We start from the raw sequence: 21714 nt of genomic DNA, 5'->3' as shown, positions 1-21714 counted from the left end.
TTGGTGGCGACGACTCCGGCAGCAACTTTCATGGCCCTAGAGACTCTGGCAACCAATGGAAAACCAAAACCAGAAGCAGAACAGAACAATCCTTCTCCAGTGACCTCCTCCACCTGCAACGGAGGCAACCCCAATGTCGGTGGAGGAACAGAAGGCTGGCTCTGTGTCACGATGGTGGAAGGCAGCAGCATTTTGGCGACGAGCTCTAGCAGAGCTCCCCTTTCGCCCTCCCATTCGCGTCCTCCTTCTCTGCCCTAGTTGGCAACGACAATGACCTCAACCAGGGCGGCGACAGTCTCAATCAACGGCAGTGGGCGGCGACGGGCACAGCGACGATGACAAGACTCCCTCCTCCCTCTTCTACGTCACGCACTTTCCTCTTTCTCCGTGGAAGGCCTGTGATCTCACTCTCATCTCTCTCGCACATCTCTTCTTTTCTCTGCGATGGCAACAGCAGCGCCCACCCCTACTGGCATCGTCTCTTCTTTTCCTTTTCTTCTTCTTCCTTTCTTCTTCAATCGCTCCTCCTCTGATTTCTGTTCTCCTCCCTTTCTCACGTTCTTTCTCTTATTTGTGGGTGTATGTGTTGTAACATTAGGGATTTTTGGATTAGGGTTAAGGTGGGAAAAAGAGGGATAAGGGTAGTCTAGAAATTTTGATAAAATATGAGGGTAAGGAAGTAATAAAAAAAACACTTGGGACATTACATTCTACCCTCCTTACAAAAATTTTCGTCCTCGAAAATTGATACAATATGCAAAATGTTACATGGTTTTAGTCTTTTACCGAACATGAGAAAAAAATATAATCGGGTACAAATGGTTACAAGGTAGGTTTGTGTTAAAAAGATGTGGTTAACATTCACACTCTCTTGTTCCGTTAATAAGTCAAACACATATAGCGCTTTTCACTTCGTTCATCACTCCCAAAGAATATCCGAAAGTCAAACATGAGGACTAACATTTCAACTTATATCAAAATCTCCTTAACTTTCTCCTCGAAATACTCTTAATTCATAATCTTCTTGACATTGCCATGTCCTAAAACTAACGTATTGCTCGCTGTATCTAGAGATTACACGTTAACCAATAGAATCTCGAGTTTACTCAAGGAATACAAAACTTAAGAAGAGAAGAACAAGCATCTCAGATGTTGTTCGCAAGAATTCGAAAAGATGTGTAAGATCGCAACAAAACAAGGATGTACAGAAACAATGAAATGTGCCAAAAGAGAGTTAAACCACATATTAACAAGGAAATTTGAATCGAGGGACTCCGATGGAAGTAATAAAAGAGAAGATGGAGTATTAGGTCGGAACAAGTTCAAAATGAATAAAAGAAGTACAAAGCTCACAAGAGATGGCCACTAAAGTCGATGACAATGTTCACAAGGATTTAAAAGAAAGATTAGAAACACAATCAAATAAGACATCCATCAACAATGAATAAAACTAAGAATTATTTCACATCCTCAAGGAAAAAATACGAGACAAACATTTCAAAAGAAATAATAAAAGCATAAAGTTATCACGTCACACAAATTCAAGTTGAAACAAGAAGATGCAAGGTTTATGAATTTAAGATTAATAGCAGTCAAGAGCAAATTTTTTTTTCAAGAACCTTGGAAAATACTAGATGCACAATCAAGCGAGGATATGCATTAGTAAAAAGACAAAATCAACAACAGAGAAAGCAAGCAAAACATAAATTAAAATAAGACAAGACATTCTGAAATAGACAACTTAACAGTCATAAAATAAAAAAAAAATAGTAACTATCACAAAATCGGCATGCTTCATTTCCCTTTCTATAGAAACCTTCGACTAAGTACCTTTGAGATTATTACCATAACTTTGGACCTTAAATAATTACATCAATATAAAATTTGATATCTCCTAACTCAAAATAGTAGAAAGTTATGTAATACATGACAAGAAATGTAATTGATCTTGTTGTCCCTTAAGCAAGAATTTACATATACATTTAGGTATTTAACTCCTTATGGTCGCTGTTGGTAAAATACAGTCATGTGATTTCTTATGATCATGCAGCTAAACTTAGTATGAAGTTCTAAATAAATTCACATATAAAATACTGATAATAATAAAACTAAACTTTGAAGTACTGCCAATTAATATACTAAAATCAGTTAAAATAACTATTTTTTTTAAATATAATCCAACACATAGTAAAAAAATTTTAGAAAATTGGTATGAGGTCATATTTCTTATAAAGATAAAACACCAAAAAGAAAATTCACCTTCATAAATAGTCAAGTGAACTTAAAGCGCATAAACTAAGGACAAACTCAAATACATATATTAAATCTAAATATTTGAAAATATATCTCCCAAATCTTTGTCGTATCTTGGAAAATATATAAAAAATTTTTTTGTATATACGGAGCCTTTCACAAATTTCCAACCCATAAGTGAGACTAAGAAACCCAAAAATAACCATTACATACAAATCAAGAAACTCAACAGTCCAATCACCAAAGAAATTGACTTGCTTGTTACTTAAAAAATCTCAATAATCTCTATTAATATTAGTCATATAACCACATTTTGGATTCAATCATAGTAGAAATCCATTTATCACTCTTTTCTTCATATATATTATTGTCTTGAGTGCACATGTATACAAATTGTAGGCTTGTAGCTTTCTAGAAAATATTTAACTCATGTTATATTTTATTATCTTATTATCAAAATATAAGAAAAATCAATCAAAATTGAAAAATTAATATTTAGTATACCATAATAAAATTGATGTAAAATATCAGTTAGATTATCAAAATCAAAATACAAGATCTGGCAAGACAAACTGGAAAGGATACAATTTCAGTGTATTAGAAAGTATAAAAGATTTATTGGCAACTCTCTATTTCAGGTCAAACATTTTCGTATTCTTTGCCACAAGAATAGCATTTAAGTATATACACAAAATACAAAAACCAAATATATCACATGAATGGTAAGAGAAATGACAAGTGTGGTCCATGTCAATGTCTTTGTTGTAAGAATTAATAAGAAGAAAAGAAAATTTTCTTTTTTTTTTATTTTGGAAAAGATTACACCAATTAATTCATGGTGATAAAAAAAATCATAAAAAGTAGTATTGTCCCATGCACTCCATTAACATAACACTTAACAATAAAACTTCCAACATATGCAACAATTTAAGGTTCAAACTAGAATATGATTAACTTGCACAAGGTAAAGTAACTTGAAGCAAAATGTTTTTTTTTTGGATCATAAATTTAAAACAAGAAACAAATGAAAATTAGTAAACAGATTAGGAACTTGTAAGTAAAGGGTCTTCAATGAAAATCCAAACAAGCAAAGCATTGCAGAAGTGTGAGAGGGTAAAACATGCCTTGATTAAAAGTTTAAAACAAAGATCTATAAAGGAAGAAATCTTGAACATTCAAAGCACTTTCCCATAAAATAAATAATGTTACAGTATTCAAAAATCAAACAAATAAAATGCATAAAAAGAAAGAACTAACCAACAAGTATAAGTTTAAAACTTTTGAAAGGTATTGAAAACAATGTTCAATTCGGGTGTTGAAAAACAACAAAAAATTTTAGATTTTAGAACATGATTGAAAAACAAATGAAGGAGGAAAGAAAGACCTTCTTCAAAATTCAATGCAATATTCAATACAATATTCAATACACAATAAACTAAACAGGTTTGAGTTATTTTTCACAACAAGATAAGAGTATTAATCCAAAGCAGCATCAACTAGTAGGAAAACGAAAAGAAAAAGAAAAAGAAAGCACAGGTTTTAAAGAAGTGATTACTACACAGAAATTTCTATACACAAAATTCATTCCCCATAATTTGCACGCTATTTTGAGTTTTCTTACCATGAAAAATATGAAGCGCTGTCAGTATAGAGCAGAAGCAAAATGAGTCAAAGTTGAAATCCAAAAATTTTAAAATTAAAGGAATCCTGAGATTGAAAAGGGAAGAACTTGAAGGTTCCCAAAAGAAATAGTGCCCTTGAAAGAAAAGTCACGTTCAACAAACAAAACCATAGCAAAACAAATTATCAAATAAAAAGCTCAATCAAACTTTCAGATAGAAAAAGATCTTCAAATCAGCTAACACATCATAAAAAAAATTTACCACACCTAAACAGAGAAAATTATAATTCCAATCTAGCGAACAAGAATAACACTCCATGCATATGTTTGTCACGTAGTTCTTCTACCTGAGCAACCGAATAACAGTTTTTAAATTTATTGATTCGAAAGAAAGAATCATGAGTGGTTCAAAATTCTGTTAACTTCAAAGATCATCAACATAAAAAGAACAAACTTGTTTTATCGAAATTCAAAACAAAGCATCTAAATCAGCAGCTAAGTAAATCCACAATCCACAAATCTAAATACAATTCTATAACAAGAATAAGATAAAAAAAATTCACAGCAAAAACATATCGAATCTTCTAGATAATGGATGAAATCTTGAAATAAAAACCATAGAAAATAACATGAATATGCAGAATATTAAAGCAAATATTCACAAAAATGAAGAAGATTGGAACTAGCTACAAGGCAGGAATCGCGAACCAGAACCGAAACTAAAGTCATTGCAAAACCTAGTTTAAGAAAAGTTACCAAATAATAACTCAAGGTTGGGTAAAAAGAAGAGAAAAGAGGTGGCAAGAATCGATAGATGACTCATGATGACAAGAACCAGAAGACAAGAATGACAAAAAGAGAAGGATGACATTCCTATAGGCCTCTGATAGTGCCACAATTTGTACAAATAGGCGCACTTCTATTTATACAACTGTGATCCTATCATAGGACACTAGCTCCATATTACACAGAATAAACCTAAGCTCTGATACCACTCTGTCACAACCCAAAATGAGCCACAACTGGCACTCAGGAAAAAGAGTTCCCTAGCAAGTCTAACAGATTCGAATATAAGATAAATAAAAAATGTTACAAATAATTTTTGATAAATTTACACTTTCTACAATGAATAATTACATAAATGAACAAAAATAAAATAAATAAATATAGATGGATCCTGCCTGTGACATATGGAGCAGATGACGTCTAAGAACTCAACATGGAACAGAGCCCATTGCAGATCATTACTCTTGAATAAAAAGGTTCACATAATCAAATACTTATTCCTGAAAAATATTTTTAAAAAAAAAGAGTGAGTTTTGCGACTCAGTGACTAGACAGTACATCTATAATTCACATGAGACCATCTAAACATTATTATGAAAATAATTTTAGTTAGAAAATAATAATTTATATGAATAAGTGAATCAATAAGGGAGCTCTCATACAGAAATCAAATCAAATAGTCCACACTTGGGCGGCTCCACCTCTAAGGGTAGCCCTTTCCTCTAGTGTGTCCGTGCGGAATAACAGATCCAACGTGTGGCCTACACGTTAGGCTAGCAACGCCCCTGCTAGCTGAGGTCTGAGCCAAATGCATCTAGGTTAACGTCATAACTGCCGTTAACTACGGTTTTCTAATACGAGCCTTCCAAACCAATTCAAAACATATAATTTCAAATACAACCAATCTTTGATCTTTCAAATATATACGGTATCAAATCAAATCAAATAATACTTTTTTATCAAAAATCATTTTCAATCATATGAAATGTCAAATATACTTTACAAATTCATAGTATATAAGTGAGTATTTACAATACTTTAATGTTCCAAAAGCACATATTCAATAAAATCGAATATTCTAAAATAATAAAAAACTTCATCAAACATGTATATAGTCTCATGTGCAGATTAAAAATTCGAATTTCACAAAAATAATATTTAGTTCTAATAAATCCACTATTAAAATCAGATTCAAATCCTTTTTTAATAACTTATAAATATAGTTATAAATTCACGCAACATATATCAAAATAATTATATATGTAAAGCCAAATAATTATAAATGTAAAGCCTACTCACAACTTGGTCCTAAGGGACCGAAGAAACCAAACCCGAAAAGCCGAATTAAAAGCTGAGAAAGGTTGGAATAGAATGGAACGACAGAACACAGAGTTTGGACCGAGCCGGTGGCAGCAACTTCAATTCAACAGCACCAACGACTACGTCTTGGATGTCATCTCGACAACAACAGCAGCATCGCTACCACTTCTAGCCCGTAACAAACAGCAGCAAAAGCAAATCAATCAAGAAAGATGGCACGAAAATAGAGCGACACAGTAAGGTAGATTAAAGTGGAACAGGAATAAGAAGAGATGTCAAGTACAAGCAGAATGGGGTTTGTTTTACCAAGGGAAAGGTATAGCAGTGGTGGCTCTTGGTGGCGACGACTCCGGCAGCAACTTTCATGGCCCTAGAGACTCCGGCAACCAATGGAAAACCAAAACCAGAAGCAGAACAGAACAATCCTTCTCCGGTGACCTCCTCCACCTGCAACGGAGCCAACCCCAATGTCGGTGGAGGAACAGAAGGCTGGCTCTGTGTCACGATGGTGGAAGGCAGCAGCATTTTGGCGACGAGCTCTAGCAGAGCTCCCCTTTCTCCCTCCCATTCGCGTCCTCCTTCTCTGCCCTAGTTGGCAATGACAATGACCTCAACCAGGGCGGCGACAGTCTCAATCAACGGCAGTGGGCGGCGACGAGCACAGCGACGATGACAAGACTCCCTCCTCCCTCTTCTACGTCACGCACTTTCCTCTTTCTCCGTGGAAGGCCTTTGATCTCACTCTCATCTCTCTCGCACATCTATTCTTTTCTCTGCGATGGCAACAGCAGCGCCCACCCCTGCTGGCATCATCTCTTCTTTTCCTTTTCTTCTTCTTCTTTTCTTCTTCAATCGCTCCTCCTCTGATTTCTGTTCTCCTCCCTTTCTCTCGTTCTTTCTCTTATTTGTGGGTGTATGTGTTGTAAAATTAGGGATTTTTGGATTAGGGTTAAGGTGGGAAAAAGAGGGATAAAGGTAGTCTAGAAATTTTGATAAAATATGAGGGTAAGGAAGTAATAAAAAAAAACAATTGGGACATTACAATATGCTTGTGGTGTGAAGGTGTCAAGTAAAAAGTTTGAGACTGAGCAGTTAAGTGAAAAGCTTGAGACTGAGCAGTTAAGAACTCTAGACACCACTGGCTGGGGATTCTAGCAATGCTGAATCACAATCCTAAAGGGTTCACCTAGTTAAATGTCTGTGGCATTTATGTATCCGGTGGTAATATTGGAAAACAAAGCGCTTAGGGTCCCGGCCAAGACTCAAAAGAATATGTGTTCAAGAATAAAAAAGAACTAAATTAGGAGAGTCAATAATATCATCTGAATTCTGAGTTCCTAAGATGCCAACTATTCTGAGCTTCAATAGAAAGTGAGATGCCAAAACTATTCAGAAGCAAAAAGCTACTAGTCCCGCTCATCTAATTGAAACTGAGCTTTATTGAGAACTCTGAGATTTATTATATCATTCTCTTCTTTTTAATCCTACTTGTTTTTGGTTGCTTGAGGACAAGCAATAGTTTAAGTTTGGTGTTCTGATGAATGGATATTTTATACGCTTTTTAGCATCATTTTCATATAGTTTTTAGTATGTTTTGTTTAAGTTTTATTATGCTTTCATAGGTTTTAGAGCAAAATTCATATTTTTGGATTCTACTTTGAGTTTTTGTATTTTATGTTGATTTCAGGTATTTTCTGGATAAAATTGAGGAGTTTTGGCAAAGTCTGATTCAGAGACAAAGAAAGGACTGTAGATGCTGTCAGGATCTGACCTCCGTGCACTCGAATGAGTATTTCTGGAGCTACAGAAGTCCAAATGGCGCGATCTCAACGGCTATGAAAATCTAAAATCTAGGGCTTTCTAGAAATATATAATATTATATACTTTGCTTTGGAAATGAAGGCCCAAAACTGGCGTTCAACGCCAGCCACCAGCCCCATTCCTGGCGTCCAACGCCCAAAAGAGGGTAGCTAGCGTCCAACGCCCATAAGGGAGTCCCAAGCCAGCGTTCAACACCCCTAAGGGGTACTAGCTCATGGAGACACTCCAAACTCAGCCCAAACACTCAACAAGTGGGCCCGGAAAGTGGATTTTCGCACCTCTAAGTCTAGTCTATCATATTTCTGTAATTTTAGTTAGCAGATTAGTATATATAGGAGGAGATCATCCTTGTTTAGGATCTTCTTCTTCCCCCACTTTATTTTTGAACATCATATTGTACAGTATGAGTCACTAACCTCATAAGGTTAAGGTTAGGAGCTCTGCTGATTCTTATGTATTAATAATATCACTATTCTACTTCAATCTATGCTTGATTCTATTCTAAGATGTATCTTTATTCTTCAACCTTATGAATCGGATGACCCGTGACAATCATCCTCATTCTACATCGGTTCTTGTGAGTCCTTGACAGGATAGTATTGAACCACAAACTTGATTATACATCTCTTAGATGGCTAATCCACGGCTTCGTTGGGGACTTCTCGAGACATCAGTTCAGTCGATGTGCGGAGCGATTAGGGCCTTTGTGGTATAGGCTAGAACCAAAGGAGCATCGTTCTCTGATCCGGAAGATTCGACCTTGTCTGTGGTACTTTAAGTAGGATCACCAAGGGAATGGACTGCTCGAGCTTCACCCCCATTCAGATTGGATGACCGCTGATCCAGCGTTTGATCTGAGGCAGAGGAGATTAATGACCGCTGACCCGGCGTTAATCATATACAGCCTGCCATGGAATGAATCAATCAGAAGTTGGAATAGATGGTGAGAAAAGTTGATCCAGAAGAAAGAAGCATCTCTGAAGCCTCAACCATTCTCATACCATTGATTTCATACCTATCTAGTAACATTTTATTTATTTATCTGTTTTATGCATTTTCTCGTGACAACTGTATTTTTTATCCGCCTGACTAAGATCTGCAAGGTAACCACTGCTTGCTCAAACCAACAATCTCCTTGGAATCGATCCTCACTCACCTGAGGTATTACTTGGACAACCCGGTATACTTGCCGGTCTATCTATGCGAAACGTGTGGAGTCAGTTGCGTGCACCAGTGAACAACGAGGGGATAAATTTAAGACTAAAGTAAATATAGAAAATACAAATACAAATGTACATAAAGCTCTGTAATTTGGTCACAGTTTTGCGCCAAAGATTCCTGAACCTATCGTAAAAAAAATCTGTAAGAAGGTGAGAACATTGTCCTTGCCAAGGTTGCGAGAACCGGATCGGTCAATAAACCGGTGAGGTCACTGGTTTAATGGTTCACTGGTTCGACCGTGATTCAACCGGTTTAATTAAATATTAAAAAAATATTAAAAATTATATATAATTTTAAACATATATATTCATCCTATAATTTTTAAAATGAAATATGGATTTAACATTCAAAAATGATGTCAATTTAATTGGAATCACTTGGATGGCAGGCACCAAGAACAGAACTCAATTTAAAACGAATGACCTGGTAAATACCTTCCAACTTGTGCTCTATCCTTGGTAGCCATGGATGCACCCAAGTGTGGATAGGAATGGTCTCTCGATATGGTTTCCAAGTATCTACAGCATCTCACAATTTTGACAAGACTATATTGTCCAATATGACAGTGAGGACTTAAGGAGGAAGCAACTTCTCCCACAAATTAAGAAATCGTAGCATTGGTTAGGATCCCGTGCTCATATCATAAACCTTCATGAAAATGCTCCTTGATTTTATTTCTGATTAAAAGTAAGAAAACAGAAACAAAAACAGAATCAGAAATCGGGAAGCAAGAAACAAGAAGTAGAAGCAGCGGAAGCAAAAAGCATGAAGCAGAAGCAAGCAAAAAGTAGAAACAAGAAGCAAAATCAGGAAAGTAAGAAAGCAGAAGCAGAAAAATATCAAATTATTCCAACATCATAATTAACAAACAAAATAAAGAAACTCTTCATCACAAATCATAATTAACAACCACTCAGACTTAATAAAAAAAATATCAAATTATTCCAAAATCATTCTAATAAACAACTCAGAATAATTATAATCAACAAAATAAAATAAAACAAAAACAAAAACAGCAACTCACAATGGTTACAATCAACAAAAAAAATGCAACAGCAACAAAAATTCTGTCCAGAAATCAGACTTCAAATTCAACAGAAGTGCAATTTAGAATCTGAGGATCATTATAATCAACTCCAATTTCATAAACATTGGCAATTCATAATAAAATAACAAATTCACAAAATCAGTAACACAAATATCTGAGGATCAACAACAAATTCTTGCCAGTAAATTTAACAAAATAAGCACAAGTTTCATAAACATTTGCAACTCAGAATAAAATAACAAATTCACAAAATCAGTAACACAATATCTAAGGATCAACAACAAATTCTTTCCAGAAAATTTAACAAAATAAGCACAAATTAACAAAATCAACAAAATCAGTAACTCAGAATGACAAACCCTAAATCAGCAACTCAATTAGTAACAGTAAAATCAGCAAACAGAGGAGATGAGGAGGAGGAGGCGACACCGGCGAGCACAGTATTATCAAAATCCAAGCGACAGTGCTTACCGGCGGCGAGGAGGAAAGGGAGTGACACCGGGGAAGAGAAAGAGAGCGCGCTTGAACAGAGGAGACGACGGCCATAGAGCTTCCACACGACGGCGAGGAAGCTTCCTACAACGGTGACACAACTTCCTAGGACGGCGACGGAGCTTCCTACAACGGCGACATAGCTCCTGCGATGGCGACGGAGCTTCCGAATGCGACGCCTCTACCCAGAGGAGACAAGTTCGTCGATGACAATGAAGCGTGGTTGCGGGGCTCTGGGGGCTGCGGGGCGCAGTGGCTGTGTTGGCTGGAGGGCTGTGGGACGGCGAAGAGGGCCTGTGGGAGAGTTGAGAGTTGAGACTGAGATTAGGGTTCATGACTTCGTGGCTTCGTGCATTTAGGCTTTAGCTTCTCTTTTTCCTTTTTTTTTTTTTACCTTCAAAACGACGCCGTTTTGAAGTTTATCCAAATCAAAAACCGCTAGAAAATCGGACGGTTCTTCCGGTTCACCGGTTAACTGCCGGTTTGACCAATTTTCTCACTAGTTTTTTGCCATGCGATTTCTGACCTTATCCGGACCGACTAGGTGACCGGTTCCCAATTTTTCCGGTTGAACCGGCCAGTTCGGTTCGGTTTTCAGAACCATGGTCCTTGCAGGTTCTCAGCCTCTTTCTCTCTTCTCTGATTTTCCTTATGCGCGTGTGTAGCGTGTTTTTATATGTGAGGGAGTGGTTTAAAGTAAAAGGTGTGTGTGAATATGAAAGAAATTAATGTTGTGTGCATGTGTTGGATAAAAAAAAGTAAGGTATTGAGAATTTAAAATTTGGGTAGATTATTAATTTAAAGCCAAATTTAATCTAATATAATTAATTTTAAGAATACTATTTATTCTTTTATTTACAAATTATTTTTAATTAAGTACTCTAATTTAAAATAAAAATAAAAAAATAATTTTTTAATTCATAAAATTAATCAAAAATTTTAATTATTCAATTTAAATTATATAAAATTTTTATTATTTTTAATTACTAAAATTTTAAATTCTTAATATAAAAATACTCAACTATTTAAAAAATTTTAGAAATCCTAATAATTTTTAAACTCAAATAATCATAAAATTTAATTTAATTATTTTTAAAAAATAATTTTTTAAAATAAAATTATTAATAAATATAATAAATTATAAATAACTCCTTATTTAATTTTTGAAATTTGGATTGTTATATCTAACTCGTTACGAATCGGACTGAATTTCATCCGACTCGCAGACAGGATACATGTTGCGGCCCCATTATTCACGGTAACCACCGTCGTTGCAAGTAAGGGAATATTCTAGAACTTAATTGCCTCGAACTCGAAGTAATGCCTAACACTCCATTTCAAAGTTGTTTCCGTTGTTAGCATAAAATCTGTGTACCTTTGTTTCTATATAAAAAACACACAAAACAACACTTCACTTCAATCTCTGTTGTGCACACGGCAACTGCAACTTGGAAGGTTCCCTTTCTTCCTTCTCTTCCATGAGTTATTTTTACTTATAATAAATGAATAAATCATGTTCTTTATTTACGTTGTTATTACGGGAAATTAGGAAGCACAATTGATTGATACCTACTGGAATATTTCATAAATTTTCTTTACTATTTTTTTTCCCAGGAGAAGAAAGAATCTTGTATTAATTCATAATCCGTGATCGTTTTTGTATTGATAATCAGGAACAGGGTGGAGTTTGGGTACCGAATTGAGTGACACCAAAGTTCCTGTATTGAGATAAAAAAAAAAAAAAAAAAAAGATTTGTTGTCAAGATTAGAAACTAGTGATGGTGGATAAGCGGCACAAAGTTCCTGCCGTCCGTGATTTCCCGAAAGGGTGTGGCTCAAACCCTTCAAGAACCGCACACGGTGATGCTGCAAAGGTTGTCCCTGGGAACCAGTATAAACGGGTTCCGGCTTTTAGAGACTTTCCTCCTTTGTGTGGACCAGATGCTTCTTCACATCTTAGTGAAGGAGAGGGTGAAACAGCAATTGATGCAGAAGAACAGGTGGAAAAGAATGTTCATTGTGATGGTGGAAAGGTACTGGATCTAGTTCAAGGTGATTCTGGTGGGAATGGTGTAGAAAAAGAGAAGGAGCTTGATGTAATTCGAACATGTGTTACGATTCCTAAGGATGGCAACCGGGATAAGGTTGAAATGAATTCTTATAATTTGAAGGTTTCATCTCGCAGGGTGGTGCTAGCACTGATGTCTGAATCTGAATGTCCATGGAGGAATGCTGCAAGAAAAAAGGGAAAGAAAGTCGGTTTTCGGTTGCATGTTGACATGTCTAATGCGAATACCAGGACTAGATTCTCGTTGAATCGGTCAAAGAAGCCTTTAAAAAAGAAAACGGGGAATGATAATTCTGAAAACATTGAAGAATTTCAAGTTGTCAACAAATCACATGGTTCCAAGGTAAAGAATCCGGCCTTTGATCAACATGATTTGATTGATTTCAATGGTCATCTGGACAATGATTCAAGTGTGACTAGAAATAAGGTAAGGGAAACATTGCGCCTTTTTCAGGCGGTTTATAGAAAGCTTGTACATGAAGAAGAAGCGAAGCTAGAAGGTAAGGCAAGTAGCTTTAGGAGTGTTGATTTACGAGCAGCTGAGATCCTTATGGGCAAAGGGAAATATCTTAACACCAACAGGATATTGGGATCTGTCCCTGGGGTCGAAGTTGGCGACGAATTTCAGTATAGGGTAGAGCTTGCCATGGTTGGCCTACATCAGCGGATTCAAAGCGACATAGATTATGTTAAGCATAATGGGAAGACCCTCGCCATGAGTGTTATCACATTGGGAGGCTATGAGGACGAGTTAGATGATTCAAATGTCTTGATATACACAAGTTTGGTTGGAAATAATACTGATAAAGAAGTCAAAGATCAGAAGCTTGAGCAGTGCAACCGTGCTTTAAGGAACAGCATTGAGGAAAAGAATCCTGTTAGGGTGATAAGGGCCACTGAATCAATGCACGGAAAGGATAAGAAATATGTCTATGATGGACAATATGTGGTTGAGAATTGTTGGCAGGATGAGGGGCTGCACGGTTCGCCGGTTCTTAGATATCGGCTGCAAAGGATCCCAGATCAACCGGAGCCTTCTTGGAAAGAAGTAAAGAAATCTGAAAATTTGAGAGATAGAGAAGGTGTATTTGTTCATGACATTTCAAATGGGAAAGAGCTAATTCCAATTCATGCTCTCAACACCATAGATGACCAAAATGTTCCATCATTTGTGTATGTTACAAGAATGATATATCCAAATTGGTGCAATCCTATTCCTCGGAAAGGCTGTAATTGTGTTGGAACATGTTCAGAATCAGAGAAATGTCCTTGTGCTGCGAAAAATGGTGGTGATATCCCATTCAACCATGATGGGGCCATTGTAGAAGCAAAGCCTCTAATCTATGAGTGTGGACTTTCTTGCAAGTGCCCTTCAACATGCCACAATAGAGTTAGCCAACATGGCGTGAAGTTCCAACTCGAAGTCTTCAAAACCGATTCAAGAGGTTGGGGTGTGAGATCATTGAATTCAATCCCTTCAGGGAGTTTTATCTGTGAGTATCTGGGGGAGCTTCTTGGAGAGGATGAAGCTGAAGAAAGAGTTGACAATGATGAGTATCTTTTCGATATCGGCAATAATAACCAAAAGAGCCATGCCCTTTGGGATGAACTCTCAGTGGTTATGCCTGATGCACACTCAAATTCTTCTTGTGAAGTTGTGGAGGATGGTGGATTCACCATTGATGCTGCACACTATGGTAATGTTGGAAGATTCATCAACCATAGTTGCTCACCTAATCTGTATGCACAGAGTGTGCTTTATGATCATGATGATAAGAGGATTCCCCACATAATGCTGTTTGCGACTGAAAATATTCCACCATTGCAAGAGTTGACTTATGATTACAATTACAAGATAGATGAGGTTTTTGACTCTCATGGGAACATCAAGAGGAAGAATTGCTATTGTGGTTCCATGGAATGCACTGGTAGGATGTATTGATTTTAAGGCCTAGTTAGGATAATCAATGAAGTATAGACTAGAGAAGTGACCGTAGCTTTCTTATTGAAATTTTATTACAGTTGAAAGTTGATTTTGATAGTGATCTTTTTTTCTTTTATGTACATATCTGATTGAACAAATAGCTTAGACAATATGGCTGATGCAGCAATTTTTGTGATTTTACCATTTGTTGTCATCAGATGTCATGAATCCACAATTTACAAATTTTCATTTTTCAGAAATTACAATCTATTTGTAGTTTGTAAGACTTGGTCACTATTCCAAAGATTGCACAAATAGCATTTCTGTTGAACAAATTTACCCTTTATGAACTCCAATATTTTACCAGCTTTCCTACCTGTCAATATCAAATTAACTTAAAACAACATCAAGGCAATTATTTATTTGTTACAGCAAAACAGCAATAAAGGAGAAAGGCTAATGCTTTTATATTATTCATATTCCATGAATTTTTCATAAGAAAAGTACATGAATCCTCATTTATTCTAGTCCCTAAACACAAAGAGGACACACTACTAACATTAACATCAACATCCGTAAGAGTAAACAATTGAATACTAGTAGTGCCTATCGATTTGTTATCTTGATCCTGGCATCTCAACAATAAGATACCAAAAGTTTTTCCTCTTTTGTTTATTTTATTTATTTATTTATTTATTTTTTTAAGTAAGCTGAACCTGTGAATCATAAGCAGCTCCAGCAGTCCAATCACTAGGAATAGCATTCTGGGATTGCACCCAATAGATACCTGCACTGCCACTCACTTGGAACCTCAAATTGATTTCACCACTTGGTGGATTGGCATAATCAAACACTGCCCCATAAACCCTCCTCATTTCTGTCCATTCTTGGCAATCTTCCTGCTCCATTCCACCACATAATCAAGAAATTAATTAAAATCATAGCAAGAACACAAGTTTAGTAGTTTAATGGGTGCATTCTCATAAGTAAGGATTTTTTTTGTTAGGCCATTTTTTAGACATCAATTCCAATTCAATAATAATTTGAAAAATGATTACGACAAGCCAAGTTAACTCGGCATTTAGATCATACATGAGTTTAAGTATTACACTATTACATATAGTTTAGCTAAATTTTAGAATTAGAAATTAATTTCAATGAATAATTTACGATAAATCAATGAAAATGAATAATTTCAATGCAAAAATGTGATTTGTGATGTAAAACATATTTATATATAAAATTCTTACAATTTATTATATAATCTTCAAATAATAATTATATAATATCAATTAGTTAGAATGCTCGATCAACCAAAAGTATTTTAAACAGCAATACTATGTATACACTAAAATCAGCTACTAAAAATATGTTTTTATATGTATTTTATACTAGTAGCTGATTGCAGTATATATCTAGTAAAGATATATTTTAGATCTAGCTTCAAAACACATGGATTCAAACTTAAAACCTAAAAACTTTAAATATAATAAGTTTGATTTGAGGTGAAGCCGGATCATAACTAACTAATACTAATATTATGAATGACAAAATTCATATCTCAACATAGAGATATCGCTACATTAGTGAAGAAAAACAAGTATAGGTGCAGGCAAATTAAAACATATATGTAATTACGTACCTGCCACAACTGAACAGCAGTTACATCATAAGCACCATTAACATAGAGAATGACAACAGCAAAGTATTCAGGATTCTTGCTTCGTTCATGGACCTTAAAGACAATGTTGTAGCCTTCATATCTGCAAGGGACCCTTCGGTATTCAATGTCAACCACACCATATTTGAATAGCTCTGCTGCAGCTTCATCGTTTCGTCCCAACTTCTTGTAGGCGCGTGGGCTCAAAACGAAGTCTGTTCTGTCTCCTTCGCCGTAGTCTGTTACCACCACGTAGGTTCCCTCCTCGTCGCAGTATTGCTCTAATTTGCACCTTGCCTGAATCATTCAATACTTGGTGGCTAAAGGACAAATATGCATATCATGAATCATTCTAACTAATTGAGGACATCAAATATTGTGTGAATCAAGGTTAAAAACCGGGCTGATTTTCAAACCGTGAAATTACAGGTACAAACATTTACAACTTCAATAATGAAATAATATATTTATACACAAATAGCAAATTGTGCATAAAATACAGAGTGTATTCATTGCAAGAGAAAAAAAAAAAGAAGAAAAAGAAAAAAAATAAAAAAGAGAGACTCACACATGTTGATTTCTCTCTCTATATATCTAGTAGATTTGTAATATGTATGGAAAAAAGCAACTTTTTCTAAGTAAAAAGAGAAAGAAGAGTACCTGGTAGCATGCACCACAGCCAGTTCCATTCCTCCATAGCCTAGACACCGCTGCAACACTGCCATCATTGACCGTCCTTCCATATTCTCCAAAGCCACAAGCTCCCCCTATAAATATATATTTATATTTATAAATAAATCAAATGAGTAATCACATGTATATAATGATTGCTAAAGTAATATAATAATGTTATGCCAAACACTGACATTACATAGTACACATTTCACTTCCACAAAAATAGAATTCTTAAATTTTCTCTTGCTACTGAGAAAATGGTACTCTTCCTTATTTAAAATAAACGTTGCTTCAACTAAATTAACATATTAGAATGCATTTGTATCTAAATAAATTAATTGTACTTGGATTGCCATAGCAATCAGGGCTGCCATAATAGGTTGCTCTGGAATCAGTGAAAGAATCCTGTGAGCTACATAGCGAAGGTAAGAGTAATATAACACACATAAGCCCAACTTGGTGCTTTAAACTAAGTTCCATTTTTGGTAATGCAAATAAAGTATATATGAGAAGCAAGAACGAATAGCTATTAGTGATAGAAGGGTTAATAATGAGTTATGAATCAAAACATTGGAGGGTCATATATTTATAGTGGCTTTGGGTCAATGTAAAACCAGGGGTAGTGTTATAGTGTGTTAGTCCACTTTTCGAAAGGGATTGGAACCGTGACACGTACATATGCATGTAGACTATAGCAAAGTTGATATGATATGATATGATTATCTTGAGGGATTATTTTGATCCATTTCTGAACACCAACCACCATTAACATGCATATTGACAGCCACCTTATGTGTGTCAAAAAAAAAGGGAGGGGGGGGGGGGATATGGTATTTTAACTTTAGTTTTTATTGTGACTTTTATGTGTCTTTTAATATATTTTAACACAATATTAAATTAAGAGAAGTATGTCAGTCTCTAATTAATATATGTTGAATTTTTTTTACAATATCTTTATCCAAAACATGAACAGAGACATTTGTAGTTTTTATAAAAAGAACAGTCTCGAGACAATCCGTTTCACAAATGACATCACGAAGATCCATCTCTCAAACCAGAGTCAAATTCTGCCAAATAGCAAAAGCTCCTCTCTAAGAACTGAACTAGATGGAAGAGAACCAACACAACATTTTACGTACCTGCCAGCTAAGTTTCTCAAGATACAACTAAAATCTGCTGAACCAAAATCTCTCATAAAACTGACATCACAGTTTATCTTGAGCTTATTCACTAGTGGAACTACTCAATCAATCAACAAAGAAGGAGGGGCACCAACTTCTCGGGTATAAAGTGATTTATTAAAATCTTGACAAGGATTATATATAAGGATTTGAAGTTTAGTTGGAGATCAAGGTTGATCAGAATTAAAAATATCCTTATTGCGACTTCGCCAAATCCACCGCACAGCAGATAAGAAAAAGAAATCATCCTTCTTAACATTTAAAGCAAACCAATCTTGTAAGTTATAATTCAAGAAAAAATATTGAGAGGAAAAACCAATCATATGCCAAATATTTTTAGCCATACTGCAGTCACGCAAACAATAAAAAATAGAATCCATTCTATTGTAGTAACAAGGACAAATATCAAAATTAGTAAGATCTCTTTTAGCTCAGAAAAATACAGTAGGCAAAGCCTCATGAAGAGCAAGCTATATAAGAAATTTGATATTCTCTGAAATTTTTAATCTCTATACCCACTGCCAATTATTGTTATGCTACCAATTAAAGATCTTATGCACAACCCAATCATACAAATTCTTGGCTATATAAAAGTTAGAATATTTCCAGATCCAACCAGCTTGTAGTCCACATTGAGCAATAAGATTGTATCTGCTGAGCTCAACTCGCACATTATCAGGAATAGAAGAATAACACTTCTCTAAACACCACTTACCATCCCTCCAAACATCTTGCACCTTGAAATTTGAATCACTAATATGAACATAAAGAACATTCACTGTCAAAGGACTCTCTGGTTTTCATTTGTCGAACTAGAAAGATTGTTCCAATAGTCCAATACACCAAGAATACCCTTCTTTAAGCAATTTGCTAGCTTTCTAAATACTACGCCAAGTATAAGATGGGTTATGGACAGAAGGAAGCTCCCAAAGTGAAGTATTAAATAAATACTTAACTATCATCACTTGAACTTAGAGCTTCTCTTTGCTATATAAAAGATGTAAAACCAGTTTTTTCAAGAGAACAATGTTAACACAGTGAGCATCCCTGACCCCAAGACCATGGTACCTCTTGAGAGTAACAACAATTTTTCAGTTAACCAAGTTAAAGCCTCTCTCCTCAGTATTTTTCTTCCACAAGAATTGACGCATCATAGGTTTTATCTTATTGCAGGCATAATCAGGAAAGAAAGCAATTTGCATATGATAAACAGAAATAGATGCAACAACAGAATTAAAGAGACAAAGTTTGCCTGCCTTATTAAGAAGCTTATTTTTCCATCCGGCTAGTCTAGACCGAATCTTGTCTAAAAATCCTTGAAAAGAAACTTTATTAACCCTCTCATGGTTCAAGTTTACCCCTAAATATTTTTTCAAATTTTGAGTAAAACGAATAGATGAAATGGCAGTAAATAGGTCTCTTCTTCTGTTTGAAATACCTCTGGAGCAAAAAGCCTTTGATTTATCCACATTCACCTTCAATTCTGAGGCCTTGCTAAAGAGGTGAAGCACATTCATGACAATGCAAGCTGAACCTGGGATTTTGTTGCTTTGTAAAAAAAAAAAGCAGATCATCAACAAACATAAAGTGAGAAATTCGAGTCCCTCCTTTAGACACTGCACCGACTCTCACAAACCATTTTCCACCTTTTTACTAATAAGACAAGCTAGTCACTCCATTCAAAGAATGAATTAATAAAGAGATATAGGGTCTCCTTGTCTAAGATCTCTACAAGGAGAAAATCTTTCAAGTTTGGAGCCATTTCACATAATAAATAAAAAGAATGATCGAACATAAAACATAATAAGGTGGATAGTAGCAGTAAGAAAATCAAAAAGCTGTAAAGTCTACTCTAATAATTTCCAATCAATTCTGTCATAAGTCTTTTCAAGGTCAATCTTGAAGGCTAGAGTGCTTTTCTTGGACTTGGTACGTTTTATAAAATGCAAGACTTCTTGAGCAACTATAATGTTGTTGTAAAACCTCTACCCGGAATAAATCCACCTTGCAACAAGCCAACAACATCAGTTAGAAAAGGGCGCAGTCTATTAATCAAGACCTTGTAATAATCTTATAAACCACGTTACATAAACTGATAGGTCTGAACTCATTCAAACTAGTTGGAGCATTAACTTTTAGAATTAAAACAATTAAAGTTTTAAAAATTGAAGAATCAATGATAGCACCCAAAAAATTACTATTAACCAAAACCCAAACATCTTTTTCCACTATACTCCAATATTTCTTGAAGAAGATAGCTTGAAATCCATCAGGTTCTAAAGCCTTAAGGGGACTCATACTAAACAGAATTGACTTCACCTCTTCAAACCTTTAAGGAGCTGTCAAAGCTTCACATGCTTTATGAAGGAGAAAAGGCAATGGGTACTTACCTATGTTGTCCAACACTACATTTTTTGTGGAACAAAAGATTTTTAAAAGAACGCTTGCTTCTTTTTGAAGAATATCCGCCTCCGTTATCCAAGTTCCATCGTTGATAAATAAACCATGAATTTTGTCGTATTTTCTTCTCACAAATATGTGTGTGAAAAAAGTTTGTGCTTTTTATCACCCAAAAGAATTTACTTTTTTCTTGATTTCTGAGCCCACAACATCTCTTCTTGAAGCAGGATAACATTATATTAATCAAGGCACTCTTTCTTCTTTGTTCTGAGAGATAGACTATCTAAATATTCAAGCTGTTTTTGAATGTCATCTATCTTCTTTTCCAAGTTTCGCTTCCTCACAAAGATATTGTCGAAGGTCTCTGTGTTAAACTCCAACAAACTCTTTTGCATATCAACTAAATAATCAGTTATTCGAGACATTTTTCTACTCCATGCCTATTGCACTACTGTCTTGTAGCTAGGATGAGTACTCCAAACTTGTTAAAATTTGAAAGGTTATAGGGGTCACATCTATCGGAAATTCCAGTTCATTTCAATAGTAAGGCCCCGGTTCAACTGAGTCTGAAAACTGAGATTTCACGCATCTTTCTTTAGACACTTGGGGATTCTCGACTGGTCTTGAAGAACCTTATTTGATTCTTCCCCGGGGCTGTGCCCAAACTCCTCTTTCTCTTCTCTAACTAGTCAAGACCCGTCCATAGTCCCTACTCTTCAGTGTCAAAAAGACAATTTTCATACGGAAAGAAGCCATCCTATACCCCTATCTCACGATTTATTTAAAGCCTTTCATTCACCTAGTAGGGATAAGGCCTTCTCTTACGAAATCTCAATTCAGCTATCCTGATTGAAAGCTATCGCTAACCTACCAAAGCAAAGCATCTAAGAAGAATGTGACAGTGATCTGAATGAAGCTTAGATAGAACTTTCAAATAAGCTTCTGGAAAGGAGTACCTCCAAGAAACATCTGAAATTGTCCTATCAAGTTTTTTGGCAATATTTTAGCATCCATGAGTTTTCCTATACTAAGTAAAACTTCTACCTGTACAAGGCAAGTCAAGAAGACCACAAGCATCTAACGTATCAGCAAAGATACTGGAATTGATTTCATAAAAAAAATTGCCTATTACTTCTTCTAGATGCAAAATTTTATTAAAATCTCCTATCAAAATCTAAGGATATTGATGACCAAAACTTAAAGAAAGAAGATACTCCTAAACCAGAGTATGATGGAAATATTGT

The 21714-nt window shown here is 35.4% G+C and overlaps 2 protein-coding genes across 5 annotated transcripts; one reads left to right on the top strand and one right to left on the bottom strand.

Annotated features, from left to right (window-relative positions):
- The first annotated feature begins 11766 nt into the window (after window positions 1-11766).
- LOC130944292 (histone-lysine N-methyltransferase, H3 lysine-9 specific SUVH6-like) lies at window positions 11767-14856 on the top strand. 2 transcript variants are annotated; one of them, XM_057872599.1, is made up of 2 exons: window positions 11767-12017; window positions 12236-14856. In XM_057872599.1, exon 2 carries the CDS (start codon window positions 12341-12343, stop codon window positions 14570-14572), a length of 2232 nt encoding a protein of 743 aa, XP_057728582.1. In that variant the 5' UTR covers window positions 11767-12017; window positions 12236-12340; the 3' UTR covers window positions 14573-14856. The 2 variants fall into 2 exon arrangements, with proteins under 2 accessions (XP_057728582.1, XP_057728656.1); XM_057872673.1 differs by having other exon boundaries at window positions 12177-14856.
- Window positions 14857-15073: 217 nt separating this feature from the next.
- LOC130941421 (expansin-like B1) lies at window positions 15074-21476 on the bottom strand. 3 transcript variants are annotated; one of them, XM_057869919.1, is made up of 5 exons: window positions 20461-21476; window positions 19509-19618; window positions 16875-16981; window positions 16197-16511; window positions 15074-15453 (listed from the first exon to the last, which is right to left on the bottom strand). In XM_057869919.1, exons 1-5 carry the CDS (start codon window positions 20703-20705, stop codon window positions 15256-15258), a joined length of 975 nt encoding a protein of 324 aa, XP_057725902.1. In that variant the 5' UTR covers window positions 20706-21476; the 3' UTR covers window positions 15074-15255. The 3 variants fall into 3 exon arrangements, with proteins under 3 accessions (XP_057725902.1, XP_057725919.1, XP_057725910.1); XM_057869936.1 differs by lacking the exon at window positions 20461-21476 and having other exon boundaries at window positions 19509-19836; XM_057869927.1 differs by lacking the exons at window positions 19509-19618; window positions 20461-21476 and adding an exon at window positions 17234-17421.
- Window positions 21477-21714: the final 238 nt, after the last annotated feature.

This window comes from Arachis stenosperma, chromosome 1, assembly GCF_014773155.1.
Source record: "Arachis stenosperma cultivar V10309 chromosome 1, arast.V10309.gnm1.PFL2, whole genome shotgun sequence".
Classification (NCBI taxonomy): domain Eukaryota; kingdom Viridiplantae; phylum Streptophyta; class Magnoliopsida; order Fabales; family Fabaceae; genus Arachis; species Arachis stenosperma.
The sequence above is the reverse complement of the archived record's forward strand: the minus strand, read 5'-3'. Positions and strand labels throughout refer to the sequence as shown.